The sequence below is a fragment of the Phyllostomus discolor genome, chromosome 2 (assembly GCF_004126475.2).
Source record: "Phyllostomus discolor isolate MPI-MPIP mPhyDis1 chromosome 2, mPhyDis1.pri.v3, whole genome shotgun sequence".
In the NCBI taxonomy this organism is placed as follows: domain Eukaryota; kingdom Metazoa; phylum Chordata; class Mammalia; order Chiroptera; family Phyllostomidae; genus Phyllostomus; species Phyllostomus discolor.
Genome location: NC_040904.2, coordinates 193659583 through 193678907, shown reverse-complemented (window position 1 = coordinate 193678907; position 19325 = coordinate 193659583). Strand labels below are relative to the sequence as shown.

Genomic DNA, 19325 nt, shown 5'->3' with positions numbered 1-19325 from the left:
CTTTGTCTCAATGAAATGTTAATAACTTAGTATGTTTAATTTTGTGACTGAAGCTATGGTATATTTCTGTTCCTCTCTTTTATTATATATTTAATTTTAATGGTTTTGGTTTCACTTTTGCATGTTTCAGGTCTTCGGATCAATGGAGAACTAATTACTGCCTACCCCCAGGTGGTGGTAGTGAGAGTACCAACCCCTTGGGTACAAAGTGATAGCGACATCACTGTTTTGCGCCACCTAGAGAAGATGGGATGCCGGTTGATGAACCGACCTCAAGCCATCCTGAACTGTGTGAATAAGTTCTGGACGTTTCAAGAGTTGGCTGGCCATGGTGTTCCTCTGCCAGATACTTTCTCTTATGGTTTGTTCACTTATATGAATTTGTAGCTTAAGTGTTAGAAAACTGATAATTTTGAAAGCCATACTAAACTGATAGGGTTGTGTGATATAAGGAAATTTGTGAACATGAATGCACTTCTTATAGAAGTAACTTTGTGTATTAACAAACTGGGCAGAATTGTGAGTCATGTCTTAAGATTGGTTCCATGCTATGGGTAGAATAAACTTAGCAAGCTTTTCCTATAAAGGGTCAAATAGTAAATTTTTGGATTTTCCAGGCTCTACATTCTTTTTTGTGACTCTCAGTAATGCTGTTGTAGTGTGAAAGCTGCTATAGAACATGCTTGAACAAATGAGTGTAGCTGTGTTCCAATAAAACTTTATTACAAAAAAAGGCAGTGGGCCAATCTGTCCCACAGGCCCTAGTGTGCCAGCCCTTGTGGTAAAAAATAATAGAACTTGATGATACCTCTTTTAATTTCTGTTAATGTGTATTGCCATTTTCATGATAATTCTTCATAAATATATTTTTATTAAGAAAGTGGCAGTATACTAGGTATGCTTTATCTGTGGTGAAGGATCTTTTTTTAAAGACCAATCTGCTGTGTATCAATATTCTTACTAAGCACAATGAAAATATCACAGCAATGCCAAATTGCTGTAAAAGCTGCTAGTGCTTACTCTTGTTATATTTATCTGTTTACCTATCAGAAGCAAAGAAGTCAGAAATGGGCACAGGTTACTAGAGCACACTGTGAGTAACACTGCTATAAACAGTGTTAATAGATTTTCTGTCTTTTAAGGTTTCTAGTTTTTCTAGTTGAAAGGATAAGATGTACTATAAATCAGTGTAGTTTTTCATAAAGATATTCTCCAAATAAATGTTCAGTAGAATGCTTGGAGGGTTAATCAGGCTGTAAAAAGTAATCCCTGTCTTCTTTTTTAAAATATTTTAAAGAAGGAAGGGAAATCTTCAAGTTTGTATGGTATGCGAGACGGCTGCTCTTTTTAGGAATTGTGCAAGAAGAGACAATATGAATAGTTAGAGAATTCTGTTTTCCTGATGCTTATTTCATGGCTCTGTAGTTCTGGTTTTAAGAAAATGGAAAGGAGGAAAGGGTTAACCAAATTAAATATTACCTGTGCTCTGATATTGAAGGTTCAAATTAAGATCATCTTGATTTCTGTAAGCTGCAAATTTATGATATTGGTTTATGAACTCTGTCCTGGTTTAGTTTTTCTATATCATTGGGTTAATATTTTTTTTACAACCATAATCCATTTTTTTTGCACTAACCTTGCTGCTGTATCATGTGTCCCTAGGCAGTAAAAACAGTAAGAAGCAAGACTTAGCACACTGGTACTGAGTAGCTCAGTGTAGAAGGAACTCTGGTTAATAATAGAGATAAGAAAAATTAATTCGTGTGTTTGAGAGAGAGAGAATGTGTATACATGCGTGCAGCATCTTCAACCTTGGAGTCTTCTCAATTGACTCATCATTTTGTTTCTTAATCTAAACAGGGAGTTGAATATACTAAAGTAGATCTTGAGGCTTCTATTAATTTTAGAGTGGAAAAAGAAGGGATAAAAGTATGAAAAATGGTATAGAATTAGGAAACATTGTTTTAGCTGAAGTATACTTAATTTCTTTAGGTTGGATATTAGAATATTTGTAGTTTAAGATTGCTTTTTTCCATTTTAAAAAGCATGGTTGTTTTAAACCAGGGGTGTCAAACTCATTTTCACCAGGGGCCACATCAGCCTCACGGTTGCCTTCAAAGAGCCGAATGTAATTTCAACTCCTTTAACAGTTAAGGAGTAGTTACATTTATACAGTCCTAAAATTATTTCAGTAACTGCAAGGCTGATGTGGCCCCTGGTGAAAATGAGTTTGACACCCTGTTTTAAACTGATACTTAACTGTTTTTTCAACTTTTATTATTACTTTCTCTAATAAAAACAAAATTTAATCATCAGTTTCTTAATCTCCTACTGCCCTTTTGTTGCTGACATTAGTGTAGATAAAATCTGTCACAAACCACCTCTGTTGCTGCTGTTTTTAAATTTCTTTTTTGCTCAAACCAGGTGGTCATGAAAATTTTTCTAAAATGATTGATGAAGCAGAAGTACTGGAGTTCCCGATGGTAGTGAAGAATACACGGGGTCATCGAGGTGGGTATGAGTTGTTGCTGTGTTGCTATGGTATATAATTTTGAAATTTACTTTTAGGAATTAATATGGGTAATTATACAATATAGATTTTTTTCTTAATCAGATCAAAGTAATTACTGCTTTGTATTTCCTCATGGTTATTGATTAAACAGTAGGCTTGTCAATTGAAATTTATAGGTTTTGGAGCAGGGCCTCTAAAGAAAAATTAGGGGGAAGTTGGTGCATGGTACCTTAAACTTACAGAATGCTGCTGTGAGTTGTTCAGTTTGGCTAGAAGCTATTTCTTCCGTTTAGTGATTATACTAGAAATTTTAAGATGCATACTTAATTTAGACTGAGTCCCAAGTTAATAAATACCTTTTCAGCAACGCAAGAACCTTATATCACTGACTCCAATCATTCCCTCTCCCAGTTTGTATAGTTCAAAAACTTAAGTATAAGGCAAAAATATACAGCTTTAGAAGACAGTGTATGAAAGTTTTTAAATGACTTCAGATTAAGGAAAGATTTCTTAAGGCATAAAATGCTCCATAAAATCCAAGTATTTCACAGGGTTTAGTGTTGTGACGGGGATGGCTGAATCAGGGTCAACTGGGACTCTCCACTGCATTGCTTATATTTGGCTTTACCAGTATGGGAGCCAAAAAGTGTCGGGGCTTCTGCAGTGAGTGCTCCGATGACCACAGAAGCAGCATAAGCTTTCTTGACCTAGCTTCAGAAGTCACATAGAATCACTTCTGTATTCTGTTGGTTGAAATAATCACAAGCCTTCCTTGATTCAAAGGCATGGGACCTAGATTCCCCCTCTTCTTGATGGAAAGAATGTCAAAGGATTTATAACTGTATTAAAAACAGCATTTCTGTTGGCACAAAGGTTTATAAATAAAGCAATGGGACAGACTAGAGAATTTAGAAATAAGGCTTAGGTATGCGATGACGTACTGCTGTTTTTACTATACAGGGTGGGCAAAAGTAGGTTTACAGTTGTAAGTACATGAAATATGAGTTAATAAAGCTCTTGTAATAATCATAACCTGAATGTCTTTTTCCATATGAACAACTGTAAACCTACTTTGCCCACCCCTCCATAGAAATGACGTTTATTAATATATTCAAATTAATGATATGTTTTAACTTAGAGGGAAATGTTTGCTAATAAGTGAGTCTGGCATTACTGGCTACTCTGGAGGCGTACAAATTTTAGATCCCTACCTCACAACATAAACTGAAACTCTATAACTGTAAGAGTTTGGAGATTGAGAGACTCAATGATGGTGACTTTTACTTTTTTACATTCAGTCTTAACTATATTACTTTGGTTAAAAAGTGGTTGAATCTGAAAGAACAGATTGGGATACAAGAAGGTGGAGGCAATAGATGGCAGCTTACCCACATATTAATGACTTACGCATACTTTTTATTCTCTTTCAATCACAGGCAAAGCTGTTTTCTTAGCTCGAGATAAGCACCATTTGGCGGATCTGAGCCATCTTATTCGCCACGAAGCTCCATACCTGTTCCAGAAGTATGTGAAGGAGTCTCATGGACGGGATGTGCGTGTCATTGTTGTGGGAGGCCGTGTGGTTGGCACCATGTTACGTTGTTCCACAGATGGGAGGATGCAAAGCAACTGCTCACTAGGTAAAAAGGATTCAGGTGTTTTTCTAGTATATTAGGTAATGTTGCAACTTGTCCAATGAGTATTTGTATATAGCTACAGGTTTTTACTCAGTAAGTTAAAAAAACACTATCTTTCACATGTAAATATGATAGACTTATCAATATAATTAATAGACTTTTGAGGGTTTTTTTAAGTAATGAAATTGGATTTCTCTGAATTGTGAATTTACTTTCACCCAAGCTCAATTCACATGTGTATGAAATGTCTTACTAAAGATTCTCTCTTTGTTGATATACTTATTTTGTGTATAATTGGAGTTTATTTAAGGTAGATGTATTGCAACTCACTTTTTATCCATTAGTCCAAAAAAGATTGCTGATTTTGGTTTATGTAAATGGGTGTTTTCTGAGATCCCTTATTGTTGCAGTGCCTCAGAGCTTAGCCTGGGTTTTTTCTTCTCTGTTATTTCACTTTCTTAGTAATTTTACCTAGCTCATGGCTTTAAATACTATCTATATGTTATTTTCAGATTTATCTCTCCAATTTAGGCTTTCTCCATGAACTCCATGCACATGTAAATAACTGCCTACTTAAGATCTCCATGTCGATGTCCAGAAGACATTTTAGTTTAACATGTCTAAAAATGAACTTCTGATCTAACTCTCCCTCCCAGTGTGCTCCAACCCACAGTTTTGCCCTTCTCATTTAATGGCAGTTCTACCTTTCCAGTTTAGACCAACATCCTTAGAGTTATCCTTGATCCTTCCCTGTTCCCTTTTCCTATTTTCCAAATGCATATTTGGTTGTTCCAGCAGTCTTTAATAAATAGTCTATTTATTACAGATTTGTAATGCCACCTTTTTTAAAATGGCATTTCTAATTTTATTGTGAAGCTATCTTTTTAATGTATTGAATTTCTATGTATGTATTGGTTTGTTTAAGGGCCCTCTTGTCTCTTGTACTATTTTTTCCCTGTGTGAATATCAATCTTAATTCCTCTGGTGTTATGCCTAGATATCTGATAGAGCAAGAGCCCTTTATCTTGTTCTCCAGAATTGAGTGCCCTCATTAGTCCATCCCCAGAGAGGCCTTTTTATGATGAGTATTCTCCCATATACAGTACTAACTGTTGTAGCAGTATTTTGTTATATAGTAGTGAACAAAACGGACAAAAATCCCTGCTTTCACAGACTTTATGTTATAGTGTTTTGCTGAAATCATTTAATAGTTTTAGTCCCAATCTATATTGGAATTTCACTTATGTTTCAGGAATTCTTAAATAGCACTCAGATGATCTATTCCTAGGTAGTCTTTCTAACTCCATTTAGAGTTTATTATACCTGTATGGCAAGAATCATTACTCACCACTGTTTACTCCTCATCTTCATCTTTCCGTGTATTGAGGTCCCTCTTCTTAGTCATTTGTTGTCTTGTTAGTATTTTTTCTTGATCATTTTCTCAAAATGGGGGTGTGTGAGGGATAGGTATCCTCATATATCTTTCTTTCTGAATGGAGAATAATGTATTGGCTAGATTGGATTTTTACATTTTAAGACTCAAGCTTCAGTTCTGCTTTATAGGTTACATTGTTGTAATTGAATGTCCAAATCTACTTTTATGTATTTTTTGGTAGGTGATTTATTCTTTGTAAGTCTTGCCTTTTACTTTTTTTTTAACTGAGATATTTTTCAGGGTATTTTTAGATATGTCTCTTTTCTCAATTAGTCCAACCTGGATTTTAGTAAACTGTTTCTATCAGCCAGCTCAGTTCTTTTAGTTTCCGGCAAATCTCTTTTTTAGTTATTACCTCTCCTCTTTCATTTTGCTTCTGTCCTTCTGGAGTAGTTTTTTTGAAGTCAGTCCTCCATATTTATCTTTCTTTGGTGGTTTTACTTCAGGTTTTTTTGTATATGTTTTGAAATATTTCTTGCACTTGTTTTCCAAGTTATGACTCCCAAAAGTGATTGTACTTTCCTTCAGTTCTATTAAAAGTTTTCCATTGGGTAATTTCACTTTTGTTTCAGCTTTGGAAAGTCTTTTTGTGCTGACCTTGAACCTCCTTAAAATGCTGTTATTTCTTTCAAGTTGTAAATGACTTGTTACGTTTGTAGTGATGTCACATCATGGCTCTGCTCTGGTTATTTGGAATATGCCGGATAGCATCAGTCCTACAGATACTGAGAAGCAGTCATTTAATTCATGGGCTAGCGTGCCAGACTCCTACTGAGTTACTTAAAAGAAGCCTTCCTGTTTCCTGGACTCTTCCTCCCTCCTCTTCCAGCTTCAGTGGTAGGGAGGACTCAGCTCACTATGCAGTTACTTTTTGGTTTCTTTGGAGTCAGAGACATTAGTCATATTTATATAATGCTGTTGTCAGTTTTCTTCCTCTAGATACACAGAGCTCCTCAAGTCAAGCTCTCCTCAAAATTCTTTGCTTTCCAGTCCTTATCTTAGAGCTTCCTGAAGCTAGTCTCCAAATGAGGTCTAGTTCTAATTCCATTCCCTCAGATATCAGCAAATCTCAAGACTGCCTACATTCAGTCAGCTCCCTTAAGCCCCAGAGTCCTTTTGTCTGAGGAATGGCAGATAGACGGGAGTGGGGACCATAGCAGAAGAGAGCCACGCTCAGGTCCCCTTGTTTCCAGATTCTCTCCTATCCTATTCTCTATCCATATTTTGCATCTCTCTTATTTTTGTCATAATTGTGTTTATGCAAAGTTCCTTCTATTTGGTCTGTATTATTTCAAGTAAGGTAGGCTTCAGTGAAAATTAAATGTCTTTTTCAGAATAAATAGCATATTGAAAAAGTACAAGCTCATGAATTCTCTGAGAAACTGGCTTGGAAGTGATCTCCTAATGAAGGAAACTTAGACTTTGAAGTCCCAAATTTAGCATGGGTGGTTCAGTGGTGGAAATCATGCCTGCCAAAGCCCAGCTTTACACTAGAATAGCACCTTTGTCTTCACTACTGATTTATAAGAAAGGGTTAACCTTAGAGGCCAACTTTAGTTTTATTCTAGAAATTTATCATTTTGGTAACTTCTTATTTGTTTCTTTTTTGCCAGGTGGTGTGGGGATGATGTGCTCATTGAGTGAACAAGGGAAGCAGCTAGCTATCCAGGTGTCTAATATCCTGGGGATGGATGTGTGTGGCATTGACCTGTTGATGAAAGATGACGGCTCCTTCTGTGTCTGCGAGGCCAATGCAAATGTAGGTTTCATCGCCTTTGATAAGGCTTGTAATCTAGATGTAGCTGGTATCATAGCGGACTATGCCGCCTCCCTTCTGCCCTCTGGCCGGCTCACCCGGCGTATGTCCCTGCTCTCTGTGGTGTCCACGGCCAGTGAGACTAGTGAGCCGGAGCTGGGTGCCCCAGCCAGCACTGCTGTTGACAACATGAGCGCAAGTTCCAGCTCTGTTGACAGCGACCCTGAAAGCACCGAGCGAGAACTGCTCACCAAGCTCCCAGGGGGCCTATTCAACATGAACCAGCTGCTAGCCAATGAAATTGAACTCCTGGTGGAGTGACTCCACTGGTAAATAATTAACCAACAAAACCCTTGTAAAACTTTCTTTTTCTTTTTTTTCTTTATTATTTTTAACCAACTTGCAATGCTGTTCATGGAATATGCTCAGGAAGATGAGACAAAAATGAGTACGATTAGTTAGGAGAGAAGAGGAGGGAGATAGACAAGACTTCTGCTGTTAAGATGTTATTGACTTTCATTTAAAATTATACATAGAGGCTAGGCACAAGAGATGAGCTACAGAGAAGTGTCAGGTTCTCACAGTTACCCTTTATTTACTCAAAAATGTGTGTGTTCTCAGGCCATAATGAACATACAGAATTTTTTCATGGTTCCTTGCTTTTGTTTTTGTGCAGTTGGTACAAATTTCAGAATAGCATAACTTTACATTGTGTGGCAAAGATTTATAATGGGGTGAGGAAAACATCTATCTAAATTATAGAATTTTTTATACAAGTCTGAAAATTCTGCCTTTAACGTATTAACTAGCAGCTTTATATACATAGTTTATGAAGTCTTGAGGGGCTCTTACTGGGATTTATTATTTCTGTTTTTAGTTTTTCATTTAATTTGGGTGGGAGGGCATTGTGAATATGACCCAATAAAGGTTTTTTTTTAATGACAAAAGTGGCATGTTTGCATGATGAAAGGGAAATGAACAGTATTGCAATGTCTGGTACACAGAATAACATTTACTCCAATGTAGATAAAATTACACTAGTTTAAAATATGTGCATTGACTTGTATTTGTTAGTGTTTTGGTCTTTTTTGAAAAATATATGCTCTGTTAATGTTGCATTTTTTTAAACATGCTAGTCTAACATTCCCTGATCTATGCCTGCATCTTTAACAATGGCCAAAGTGAAGAAAATGCTACCCTTTTTTGTTAACAAGAAACTGACTTGAAATGTACAGTTAAAGCCCTTTTTTTTCTTCCCCATTTTTATTTTGGTGGTTGGGCATTTAGAGAATAAGAACAAGGGAAAATATTTTTCAGGGGCAAATCAATGGCCTTTGAGTTCTTAAGCATAAGCTGCAGTGATTTCTAATCCCAGCATTATATATTTTCATTTTTCACATCTTAATAGGGAGTATATGTATGTATGTGTGTGCACGCAAGCATGTGTATGTGTTCTGCTTTTTTTGTTTACACCAACCAATCAAAAAGGATAGATTTTAGAAAATGGAGCATGATGGGATACACATTTTTTTAATTAAAAAAAAACAGATTAGTTGCTTTTATAACTATTCTCCATTGGGGTAGAGGTATTCACCTGAAGACATAAGGAAAATAGATGCTTGTTAGGCCTTTTTTGTGTGTATGTTGTTTGTTTTTTTTTTCTGTTTCTAGACTGTTCATTGTATGATTTATTCAAGCCCACATGCTTTTCTTCAGTGCTTCTGGCCGTGTGTTACCTCCTATTACACACAGGTTTTAGGGTGGGTTAGACTGGGCATTTTTGTTTGGGGACTTAGCAATATTGAGTCTCTTATAGCCCTACTCTGAAGCCTTCCTTCAGTATTCTCCACCATTTATATTCCTTTACTTTCTGGATTTATAAAAGCCCAAAACTGCATATAAGATGAGCCTTTACAGCATGGTTAAAACGATCCCAGTGATGGGTTAGAAGGTGTATTAAGAAATGGAGATGCTCCAGAGCGCAACGTAATTTTTTTTTTTAAACAGCAAGTTTCATCTCCCTACAATCCTCTGAAGCTTTTACCCAAGTCCTTTCTAGCCTCTCCAGTGCTTTTTTTCCTTCAGATGGACCTTAAACTTAATTTCTTGGACGCTGCTAGAGAGACTTCGAGGCAATAATAAAAGCTCAGTATTAACCAACTCTAAACAGAGGTTTGATCATGCTTACTTGTACAGTTTTCCCCCTGTTTTAAAGGAATGTAATAAAATTTGTTTTTCCCCATAGAATTAAATAATATTAAATTGAGTGAAAGGTTGATTGTTGACAAATAGAATAGTACTTCTGTGCAGTGTTTCATTTCAACTGAGAAAAAAGATACATGAGAGGAGTTTCTGATTTATTTTAGGATATTTTAATCTCATTTAAAAGAATTTGACTTGCACAGGGTTATTGTGGGATTTACATACATAAGTACCTGTTGACTCATTAATAGAAAGACTTGGTACTTCTCTCACTGAATGACCATACTTTGGAGGATGTATATAGTATTTGGGATAGAGAAATAAATGAGGGAGAAAGAACTGCTTAACTAAAGCATCATTCATATGTTTCTGTAGAGACCATCTGGTTGCCTCCTAAATTATGTTATATATACTTTGAGTAGTTACATATCACATGTATATAGATAAATGTATTTGAAAACACAAATAGAAACTTCTCTATTTGATGAAGAACTCAAGGTTTGTGTTGGGTGGGATAGGCACCAGGAAGAATGTAGGTAACCTTTTAAAAATTTTTACCAAATTAACCAGTTATGTTATAAGAAATATCAGATTATTTCACCTTTAGTTTTTTTCACTATGCAACTTGTATGCGTTCACATTATATTAAATCATAGCATTATCAGACTATTTCTGGATCACACACTCAAGTGTTAGAATGAGAAGGGGAGATATGGTCATCTTAGACTAAAAACATGAATATCTGCTTGAATTCCTTCAAGAATTAAGGTAAATAATATGAACAAATTGTTCTGGAAGAACCCGAATAAAACAGCCCAAATATTTAAGTGAAAGTTAAATCTATTTTCATATTGTTTAATAACTTCTGTTTAATCTTTATTGCTATTATGAGAGGTAAAATGTGTTAATTATATAATCATTATCATGCCAAAATCTGAACTATTGTAAAATTATTGTGTATTGTTAAAATTGTAATTCTGAATTGTATTTTAAAAATAATTCTTTCTGATACTGTTTTTATGTTACCCTTAATGAAAACTGGACTATATACCAACACACACACACGCATAAATATGAATTGTTCCATTTAAAATTTTTAAGTTTCTTTTTTTTTTTTTTTGGTGCCTATAATTGATTGGTCATTTCTGCTGGCTTTTACTCCACTGAACTTTAAAATCTTTCTGTATATGTTATCAATAAGAAATATCGTGGAACATTATAAAAATCCATCAAGAGACTTGCTTTCATCAAGCACTTTATCAGACTTCTGAGAAGTTATCGAAGGCATTGAAAGATAATTGACTTGCAGAATCACCTCTTCTTTTTCTCAAGAAGAAAATGGAAAAACAAATTCTCTTCGTTCAGTGAATCCCCAATTTGGGGCCTGGGGAGCCTAGAGACCTTGTGAAATCAAATCTTGTGTTATTTTCTCCTGGCTCACTCTTTTTGAGAAGGTTAATGGGCTATATGGCTGGTGAGACACGATCCCCTCCTAAGAAAATGTAGGTGCTCAGACAGGTAACCTCTGCTGCTACTGTTTTTATTTGTTTGTTTGTTTGTTTAATTTCATTTAAAATTTGTTTTTGTTGTACTAGGATATTTTAAATGTAATATTTCAGGATTTATAATCAGGTTTATTGCCTTTTTTTCTTTAAAAGAAACAAAGTTTTATTTAAGATACATTTAGGCACCTTTGAAGCTTGGATTTTGGAATGTTTCAGTAGTGGACAGAAATCTGCTGTTGGAATCTTCTAGTCTTACAGGTTTAATTTGAAGTTTTAAGTTTTGTTTTGAATTTTTGTGTGATATTTTATTTCATTTTATACCAATGCCATTTTGCCATGATGTTTTGGGGTGGCTGCCTAACTCTAGTGAAAATTTCTTTCTATATTAATGAAAAGTTTGGTGTTTCAAATTCCTTAATGTTTTGCATTTTTTAAATTGTTTTTAAAGATATATTCTAACTGCTTTTACTGTTGCTGTTCTTTGCCAGCCTTTTCAGGAGCCAAAAAAACAAAAACAAACAAACAAACAAATACCCAGAGAAAAAACTTTCCTTCTTCCCCCTTCCTGATGATGAGTGAGAAGTATTGAGAACTTTTGGGGTCAGTGCCCTTCTAAACTCCCCTTCCCCCAATAATGCAGCTGTATAATGAATGGTAAATGCAGCGGTTTGGATTCAGGCACAGCCCCAGCCTGTTTGCAGGTAATTTGATTCTTTATCCTTTCTTTCCATCACAAGGCTAACTTTATTTTCCTTTTTAAAAATTTCTTTACATACTTTAAAGGTAACCATGGGTTTGTAATAGCTCTCATTTAAAAAAAACTATATCTAGCAAATAATTTGATTAAAGAACATTTGGGGATAAAGTTTGAATTGGTTGGGATGAACTCAGGACTTCATTGGGTATGTGCTTAAACCATGTAGATAATTCCATTCCTTGCATATATGTCTATAATTAAGTATTTCAGAGTGTGACTTTTTGGTTTTGTTTTTGTTTTGGGTTTGTTTGTTTCTTCCATTGTGCTACTCTGGCTTAAGCTTTTTCAGGGGTTGGTGTTCGAGTACACAGTGAGCTCACAGTATAAAGACATCAATTAGGAGTTGACAGGTATGGAAAACTAGAGTTTTAAAAAGGTAAAATTAGGTTCTAGGTTATATATATATATATATATATGGTAACTCACGATAGCATTCAGTTGACTTGAGTGTACCTCTTTCTGTGACATCATAAAAGTGAAAGGGAATGACGAGACAGATAGAAGAAAGCATTTTGATTATTTTAAGAGCAGCATGATTTCAGAACTAATTATTTTAACATTTGAGACACGAGTGCCAACAGATAGATGTGAAATAGTTTGAGATTATCATAAAATAATGGTTCAGACATGAAAAAAATAATAGGTTTGAACAGATTAGAAGGCATTTCTGCAGTACAAGATTGTTAAGCAGATTAACAAAGGCCATAAAGTTAGTGGCAGGAATAGGGATAAAACTTGTCCTTTTAAAGACCTTCCTGTTTCTTAATATATCATCCCCTCCTTTGTGTACTCCAGTCCAGTTACCCTTTTCTCCTTTTTCCTGTCCTTCCTAAAGTTTTAGCTCTGATATGAGTTATCATTTTGGAAGATAATCCTCTTTCTGGTAGATAGAATTTTAATGACGGTGGTCAGGACCTTTTCAGGATACACTTCTCCATAATTTTATCCTGTGACTTTAGATGTCTTATCCAAAGAGATTGTAGGTCCAATAAATCACTAGTTAGTGAGTAGGAAATCCTGGCTTACAATGTTTGTACAGCCAAAGGCATAAAATAAACCATTAACCTGTTTTGTGCTTTATTTCATTCCTATAAGATAGGAACAGAAACTTCCCTAAGCATTTTAAGACGAACATCTGTCTGTTGAACAGAAATTTAATAACAAAGGAATCCCACCTCCATTCCTGTAGGAATTTAGGGTGTATACTGAAAAAGGCTTGTACAGGAGAATCTAATTCCCTTGTTGATAAGAATGGCCAGCTTTAGGATGTGTAGACTGCATGGGACACAGAGAATTTAGCACCCTCTGTTCTGCTGCCCCCATGAAGATCACTGACTTGATAAGAATGGTCTTGATTGTAGATTTTATCATAATCACTTAGTAGGTGGGCCTTATACAGCATATATACCTGGCTGCTATTGTGGGGTTTGGGAACATGAGGGGTGGGGTGAATTGTTGTTGTTTTAGGTTTCAGTCAGACAGACATCCCTGTGCCCCAGTTCCCAGAAGCACAGCAGGCCTCTAGGATCATCCGTGGGAACGGCGCAGTCCTGACATCACCAACTCGCCTGCTCAGGCTCATCCCATATACAGAGGTCAAAGGGTGGGGTTTGAGATGGGGGAAGGAATAAGAAAGTAGAAGCAATGTCACTGCAGTGCCACTGTTGACTGGCCTTTGATACTTATGTCAGTGTTTGTTTTATTTTTTAAGTTTGCAAAACTGTACATATTTTTATTTTGGAGTAAAGGTAGTGGGAGGGTGGAACAAAAACAAGCCCTTACTATTATTACTAGTTCAATATTGGATACTGTTCTTTAGTAACTAATACAGAATAAATTTGAAACCTAGACCTCCAATGACAAAGAGCATGGGAATAGAAATGAATATCAGGATTTTAACAAACAAAACATTAATGTGGTGTTAATTTCTAGTTCTACAACTGGTGTTACATTTGTCATTCTGTTATGCTTTTTTGCCCTAATTCTTTTATGTATGTATACAGTTTGAGGAATTGTGCATTTGTGGTCAGTTCTTTTAAAAGGATTTAATGAATTTATTACTATCTTGCAAAAAGTATACCCAATGCTTATATGGGCATACAAATGCTACCCTATTTTAAATGTAGGTGGCGTATGTGTTCGTGTTTTAATGTATTCAGAGCCATTGGGCAATAAGCAGTCCAGAACATTGAAAACTCAAGCAGGTAAAGCATCTAACACCCTTAGTTTCTAGAATTACTTTTAAAAACTCCTTTATTGCTGCATCTTCCACAATTCTTTTGTTCATCTCTGAACATAAAATTTGCAGGAATTGTAGACTACCTAGTTAAAATTTAAGTTATGCATTTATTCATAAGATTATAGGGATAAATGAGGAAGGAAAGTATAATGGAGAAGAAACAGCTCCTTGAGATAGTAACTCTTGAGTGTCTAAATCTTTGCACCTTCTTTTTTATTTTCCCAGCTTAGCATGAATATTGTTCACACATTGTTTAACTTTCATTGATCGGGATTTCTGTTGTCTTGGATTTGGACAGGGAGGCCTTGGGGAAGCAGTAAGGAAGTTTATGTACATGTGAAAAATAAAATGTTAAATAAAAGAATTATTTCGTTTAATCTGAATAGTAAAAGCAAGAACCTTTTCTGTATACCTTCTGCTGCAGCAGGGAGATAAACTGGTAGGTGGCAGCAGAAGAAGGAATTCTTCAGAGTGATGTCTACTGACAAAATCTGCATAAAAGAGGTAGAGCATGTCATACCAAGTGAAGTAAAGGTGGCAAAAAGTGGAAAAAGGATGGAGATTTCTAAATGTGACTTTAAATGGTAAGTTATTTTCCATTAAGAATGTGTTTTCAGCACCAGTGTTATATAGGTCACTGTGATGTGTAATCATAAATGCTAATAGGTCCTTGCCTTAGGATGAATTTCTTCTAACTACTGAACTTTGGGGAAAAAAATAGCTATATCTAAAGTTAGGGATTTATCTTCAGTAAATTCATATATATGTGTGTTGTGTGTGTGTGTGTGTGTGAACCTTTTTTTCAGCTTTATTGAGTATAATTGACAGATTTTTTTTTTTTTTAGAGGAGGGGAAAAGGGAGAAAGAGGGAGAGAAACATTGATTAGTTGCCTCTTGTATGCACCCTGACCGGGGACCGAATCCACAACCTAGGCACATGCCTTGACCAAGAGTCAAACCTATGACCTTTCTGTTTATGGGATACCACTCCAATCAACTGAGCCACACCGGCCAGGGTGAGAAATTATTATTTGAATGAAAAAAGGAATCCTAAGTCTTATTTATACCTGTAGTAACAGAGTGAGCTACTTGTCTACAAAAGCCATGAAAGTCTAGAATTTCTAAGCCAAAAAGCTCAGAGTTTATATATTACAATGCTGAATTTGCTGTTAAGGAAACTGAAATTCAGGGAAGTTAATAACTTACAGAGATAACAGACCAGGAGTGGGACACAAGTCTCGTAACAGCCAGTGCAGTTCTTTTTGCATTCTGTACTAAGCATCCTTCAAAATCTATTATACTCACTGAACAAGTGCTCTGCAATTACAGCTATAATGTCACAAAGAAAGTGGTTGCTATTTTTGCTTGTGGTTATCTAATAGAGGCTGAGGAGGCTTCAAATAAGTGATATTAAGGAAAGCTTTGGGTAGCCATTTTAGAAATTGTTAAAAGGCCTGGCCAGGTAGCTCAGTTGATTAGAGCGTCCCAATATGCCAAGGTTGCAGGTTTGATTTCCAATCAGAGTATAAAACAAGAATCAACCAGTGAATGCATAATTAAGTGGAACAGTAAATCTCTCTCTCCCCCTCTCTCTGTATCTATCTCTCAAATAAATAAAATTAAGCCTGACCGGTGTGGTTCGGTTGGTTAGGCAGTGTCCTGCAAAGCAAAAGGTTGCTGATTTGATTCTCAGTCAGGGCACATGCCTGGCTTGCCAGTTCAGTCCCAGTCAGGGAATGTCCAAGAGGCGACCAGTTGATGTTTCTCTCTTACATTGATGTCTCTCTCCATCTCTTTCTCCTTTCTGTCTTACATCAGTGTCTCTCTCCATCTCTTTCTCCTTCTTTTTCCCTCTCTCTAAAAAATAAATAAATCTCTTAAATGAGTAAAATTCAAAGAAGAAAAAAAGGAATTGGTGAAGGTTTTGCTTACCTTAATTTAGCCATTAATTCAAAGCCAAAAAATCAAAAGAAGATTGAAACTTGGAAGAGTGGCAGTGGAAGAATTAGGAAAGATCACCAAGAGCAAAGATACGTTATTAGAGACCAAGGTTAAGATCGTGTACACTCTCATATCCCTTTACCATGTACGGATGTGAGCTGGACAGTGAAGGCAGATAGAAAAAAATTGATTCATTTGAAATAAAATGTTGAAGTAGAGCTCAACAGATATCCTGGACTGCCAGAGAGATGACCAGGTGGGTCCTAGAGCAAATTAATGCTGAAACATCATTTGAAGCAAAAATGACAAAACTAAAGCTATCCTACTTGAGGCACATCCTGAGGAGGCAGGGTTCTTCCGAAAAGAAAATAATGCCCTGCCCAGTGTGGTTCAGTTGTTTGAGCATTGTCCTTCAAAGTGAAAGGTTGCTTGTTCAGTTCCCAGTTGGCACATGCCAGGGTTGCAGGTTAGGTCGCTGTTTAGGGTACATATGAGAGGCAACTGATTGATATTTCTCTCTCTCATTGATGTCTCTCTCCTTCTCTTCCTCCCTCCCTTTCCCTCTCTCTAAAAATAAATAGAATCTTTTTTTTAAAGGAAAAAAAATAATGCTGGGAAAAATAGAAGGCAGCAGGAAAAGAGGGAGACCAAATATGAGATGGATTAACTCCACTGAAAAAGCTATAGGTGTTGAGTCTGAAGGAGGTGAGCAGGTCTGTTGAGGACAGGACATTGTGGACATCACCCATTCATAGGATCACCAAGAGTCAGAAGTGGCTCAATGGCATGACACACACAGAGTTAATGAGTATACCATTTACAGGGTTTGATACCAAAACATGTCCTTTGTTAAAACAAGACACAGAGAAGCCTCTAAGTGTTCTTTGCAGTTTCTGGGCAAAGGGAGAAGAGAAATGGATTCCTAGGTCTAGAACACCATTAATCCTCTGTCCTCTTGCCTGTCTTCTATTTTCCTATTCTGGGAAATGAATCATTCTACAACAAGATAGAACTTTATAGTGTTCTGACATTTCTATTTTTCTTGCAGATTTTTAGGCTAACAATGGGGGAATTGGATAGTTAAGTGGGTTGATTGTGTATACTGGGAATGATAGGCTGAATAGTAACATGAAGCTAGAATAACATTGTCTAAATATATGGTGAATTTTGAGTCTTATTTTTTAAATCATGTAAAAAAGTCACTTTCTATTAACAAAAATTTTATCCTCATGTTCAGTGACATATTAGCTGAAACATAAGAATACACAGCCTCAGTTAATAGTTAGAATTTCTGAATTTTTAACAGTTTTGTCTAAATTGTGAATTTTGGTTAGTATCTATAGAGGTGTCAGTACTTTAGATTTAAAAGATAATCAATATGAATCTTAATTTGAACCAATATTGTTCACTGTATTATTTATTGAAAATGTAGTCGAGAGCACTAGAGCATTTATCATCATTGTGTTTGTTTCGGCATTTTGGTTCTATAATACTATTTTATGGTTTACTTTGTGTGATGTACAGTAAATGTTCTTGCCTCAGTTTTTTCCTCTTGGTACAGTTTTCCTGACTAAAACAAAACACAGTTGCCTATAATGTGGGATTGATTGTAAAGGAGTAATAGTACTGACATTTTTATATGATTGTATTTTGTTTTTAATCCTCACTTGAAGATATATGTTTATTGATTTTAGAAAGAAAGGAAGAGAGAGACTAAATGAGAGGGAGAGAAACATCGATTGGTTGCCTCCTGTATGTGCCCCAATGGGGACTGAACCCACAACACCTGTGCCCTGACAGGGAATCGAATCCGCATGGGACAGTGCTCCAACCAACTTGGCAACCCGGCCAGGGCTGATTGTATTTTTATTTAATAAAATTCTGTCTAAAATTGGGTTGCTTTTTATAAAATAAAAATTGTCTCTATAGTTCAATTTTAAATTAATCACCAAGAAAAAAGTTTTGGCTATTGTGGCAACATCTTAATAAGGTAGACAATGTAATGGACCTCAAAAGTAAACTATTGATTTTTCACCCACTAAAGAGGACAGACTCCAGGGAATTAGAATAGTTTCTCCTGAAGAAGGGTCAAGTAAATTTGGGAAGGAAAGATGCTCTTACAAACTAACCATAGATTTAAGCTTTTGATTTTTAATGATAAGGCATTAAATGTCTTCCAGCTCAGAATCAGAGTATACCTTAGTATGCCTTTCCGAGCTGAGATCACCAAGGTAAAGTGTGGTAATAAAAAAATTGCTTGTGATTTTTTTTGTGTGTGTGTAATCTAGACAGTTTGTAATATTGTCACATTAGTTAATCTTTTATCTTTTTTTTCTCATCCTAGCTATAAAGACTGTTTAAATTGGATTTAAATGAGCTGTGTATGTTTTTTGCTCCCTAGGTTCTTTTGAAGTAAGCTGTCATCCTTTTTGCTTATTACTTCATCCACAGAATGGACGAAGATAGATTTTACTGTTTTTTTCAGAGGATATAAGTACACAGAACAAAGAAGCAATAACTCTAACCTGTTGATTCATTGTGTTTGCTAAAATAAAAACACCAGAACTGGAAATGAAATAGCATGGAGTATGACTTGGTTTTCTGGCAGCTGTTTCTACTCACTTCATCTTACATGAATTTACTTCAGTCCATATGTCTACACTTGAAGTCTAACTCCACATGTATCATTTTTTTATTCTTAACTTTTGCAAGATGAAACTCCATCGGTTTTTTGATAGACTGATCTATATTCTAAAATGATTACCCCTTCTTTTGGCACATAGATATGTAGTACATGGATTTTATCTTGCCTCTTTCATCACACTTTATCTGTTCATGCTGAATAATTGTTGCTCTTTTTTTTTTAATCTCTGAAGAAGTGCAGGCTTTTATCTGTTTCATTTTGATAAGGCTCTGGCACACACTTGTCACAGCATCACACACTATATTTTAATCTTGTAACTAGAGACCATGTATGACCTAGTATATTTGAAATGTTAGGGGATTGGATCATACATTTGTGTTTACAGAAACAGCCCTAGTACTTGGAATAAAGAATGGGCTTTATAATCAAATATTGATATAATTCTGATTCCATCATGTACTGGTTATATGGCCTTTGGATAGTCACCTTCTTCAAGACATTTGTAACAAATGGAAATAATTGTACCTACTTTCCTAGATTGATGTGTAAGAATAGCTATGCTATAATACATGTACAGTGCTTAGCACATAATTGAGTATTTAATAAATACTAACTGCTCTTTAATCCTGTTAATTTTGATTATTTATATCCTATTTAAGAGCTATGGAATCTTTTAATTTCAGAATTGGAGTCTATA

The 19325-nt window shown here is 35.6% G+C and overlaps 1 protein-coding gene across 7 annotated transcripts in view; it reads left to right on the top strand.

The window, feature by feature from the left end:
• RIMKLB (ribosomal modification protein rimK like family member B) overlaps positions 1-18846 on the top strand; it is a 127823-nt gene extending 108977 nt beyond the window's left edge. For 3 of the 7 annotated variants that reach the window (XM_036019389.1, XM_036019390.1, XM_036019388.1), the window contains 6 exons: positions 131-361; positions 2425-2511; positions 3949-4152; positions 7198-14008; positions 14468-14627; positions 18386-18845. In XM_036019389.1, coding sequence (XP_035875282.1) covers positions 131-361; positions 2425-2511; positions 3949-4152; positions 7198-7661 — 986 coding nt within the window. In that variant the 3' untranslated portion in view covers positions 7662-14008; positions 14468-14627; positions 18386-18845. Of the gene's footprint in view, positions 1-130; positions 362-2424; positions 2512-3948; positions 4153-7197; positions 14009-14467; positions 14628-18385 lie in introns of all 7 variants that reach the window. The other 4 variants (XM_036019391.1, XM_036019392.1, XM_036019387.1 and 1 more) reach the window with 3 other exon arrangements.
• The last annotated feature ends 479 nt before the right edge of the window (positions 18847-19325 follow it).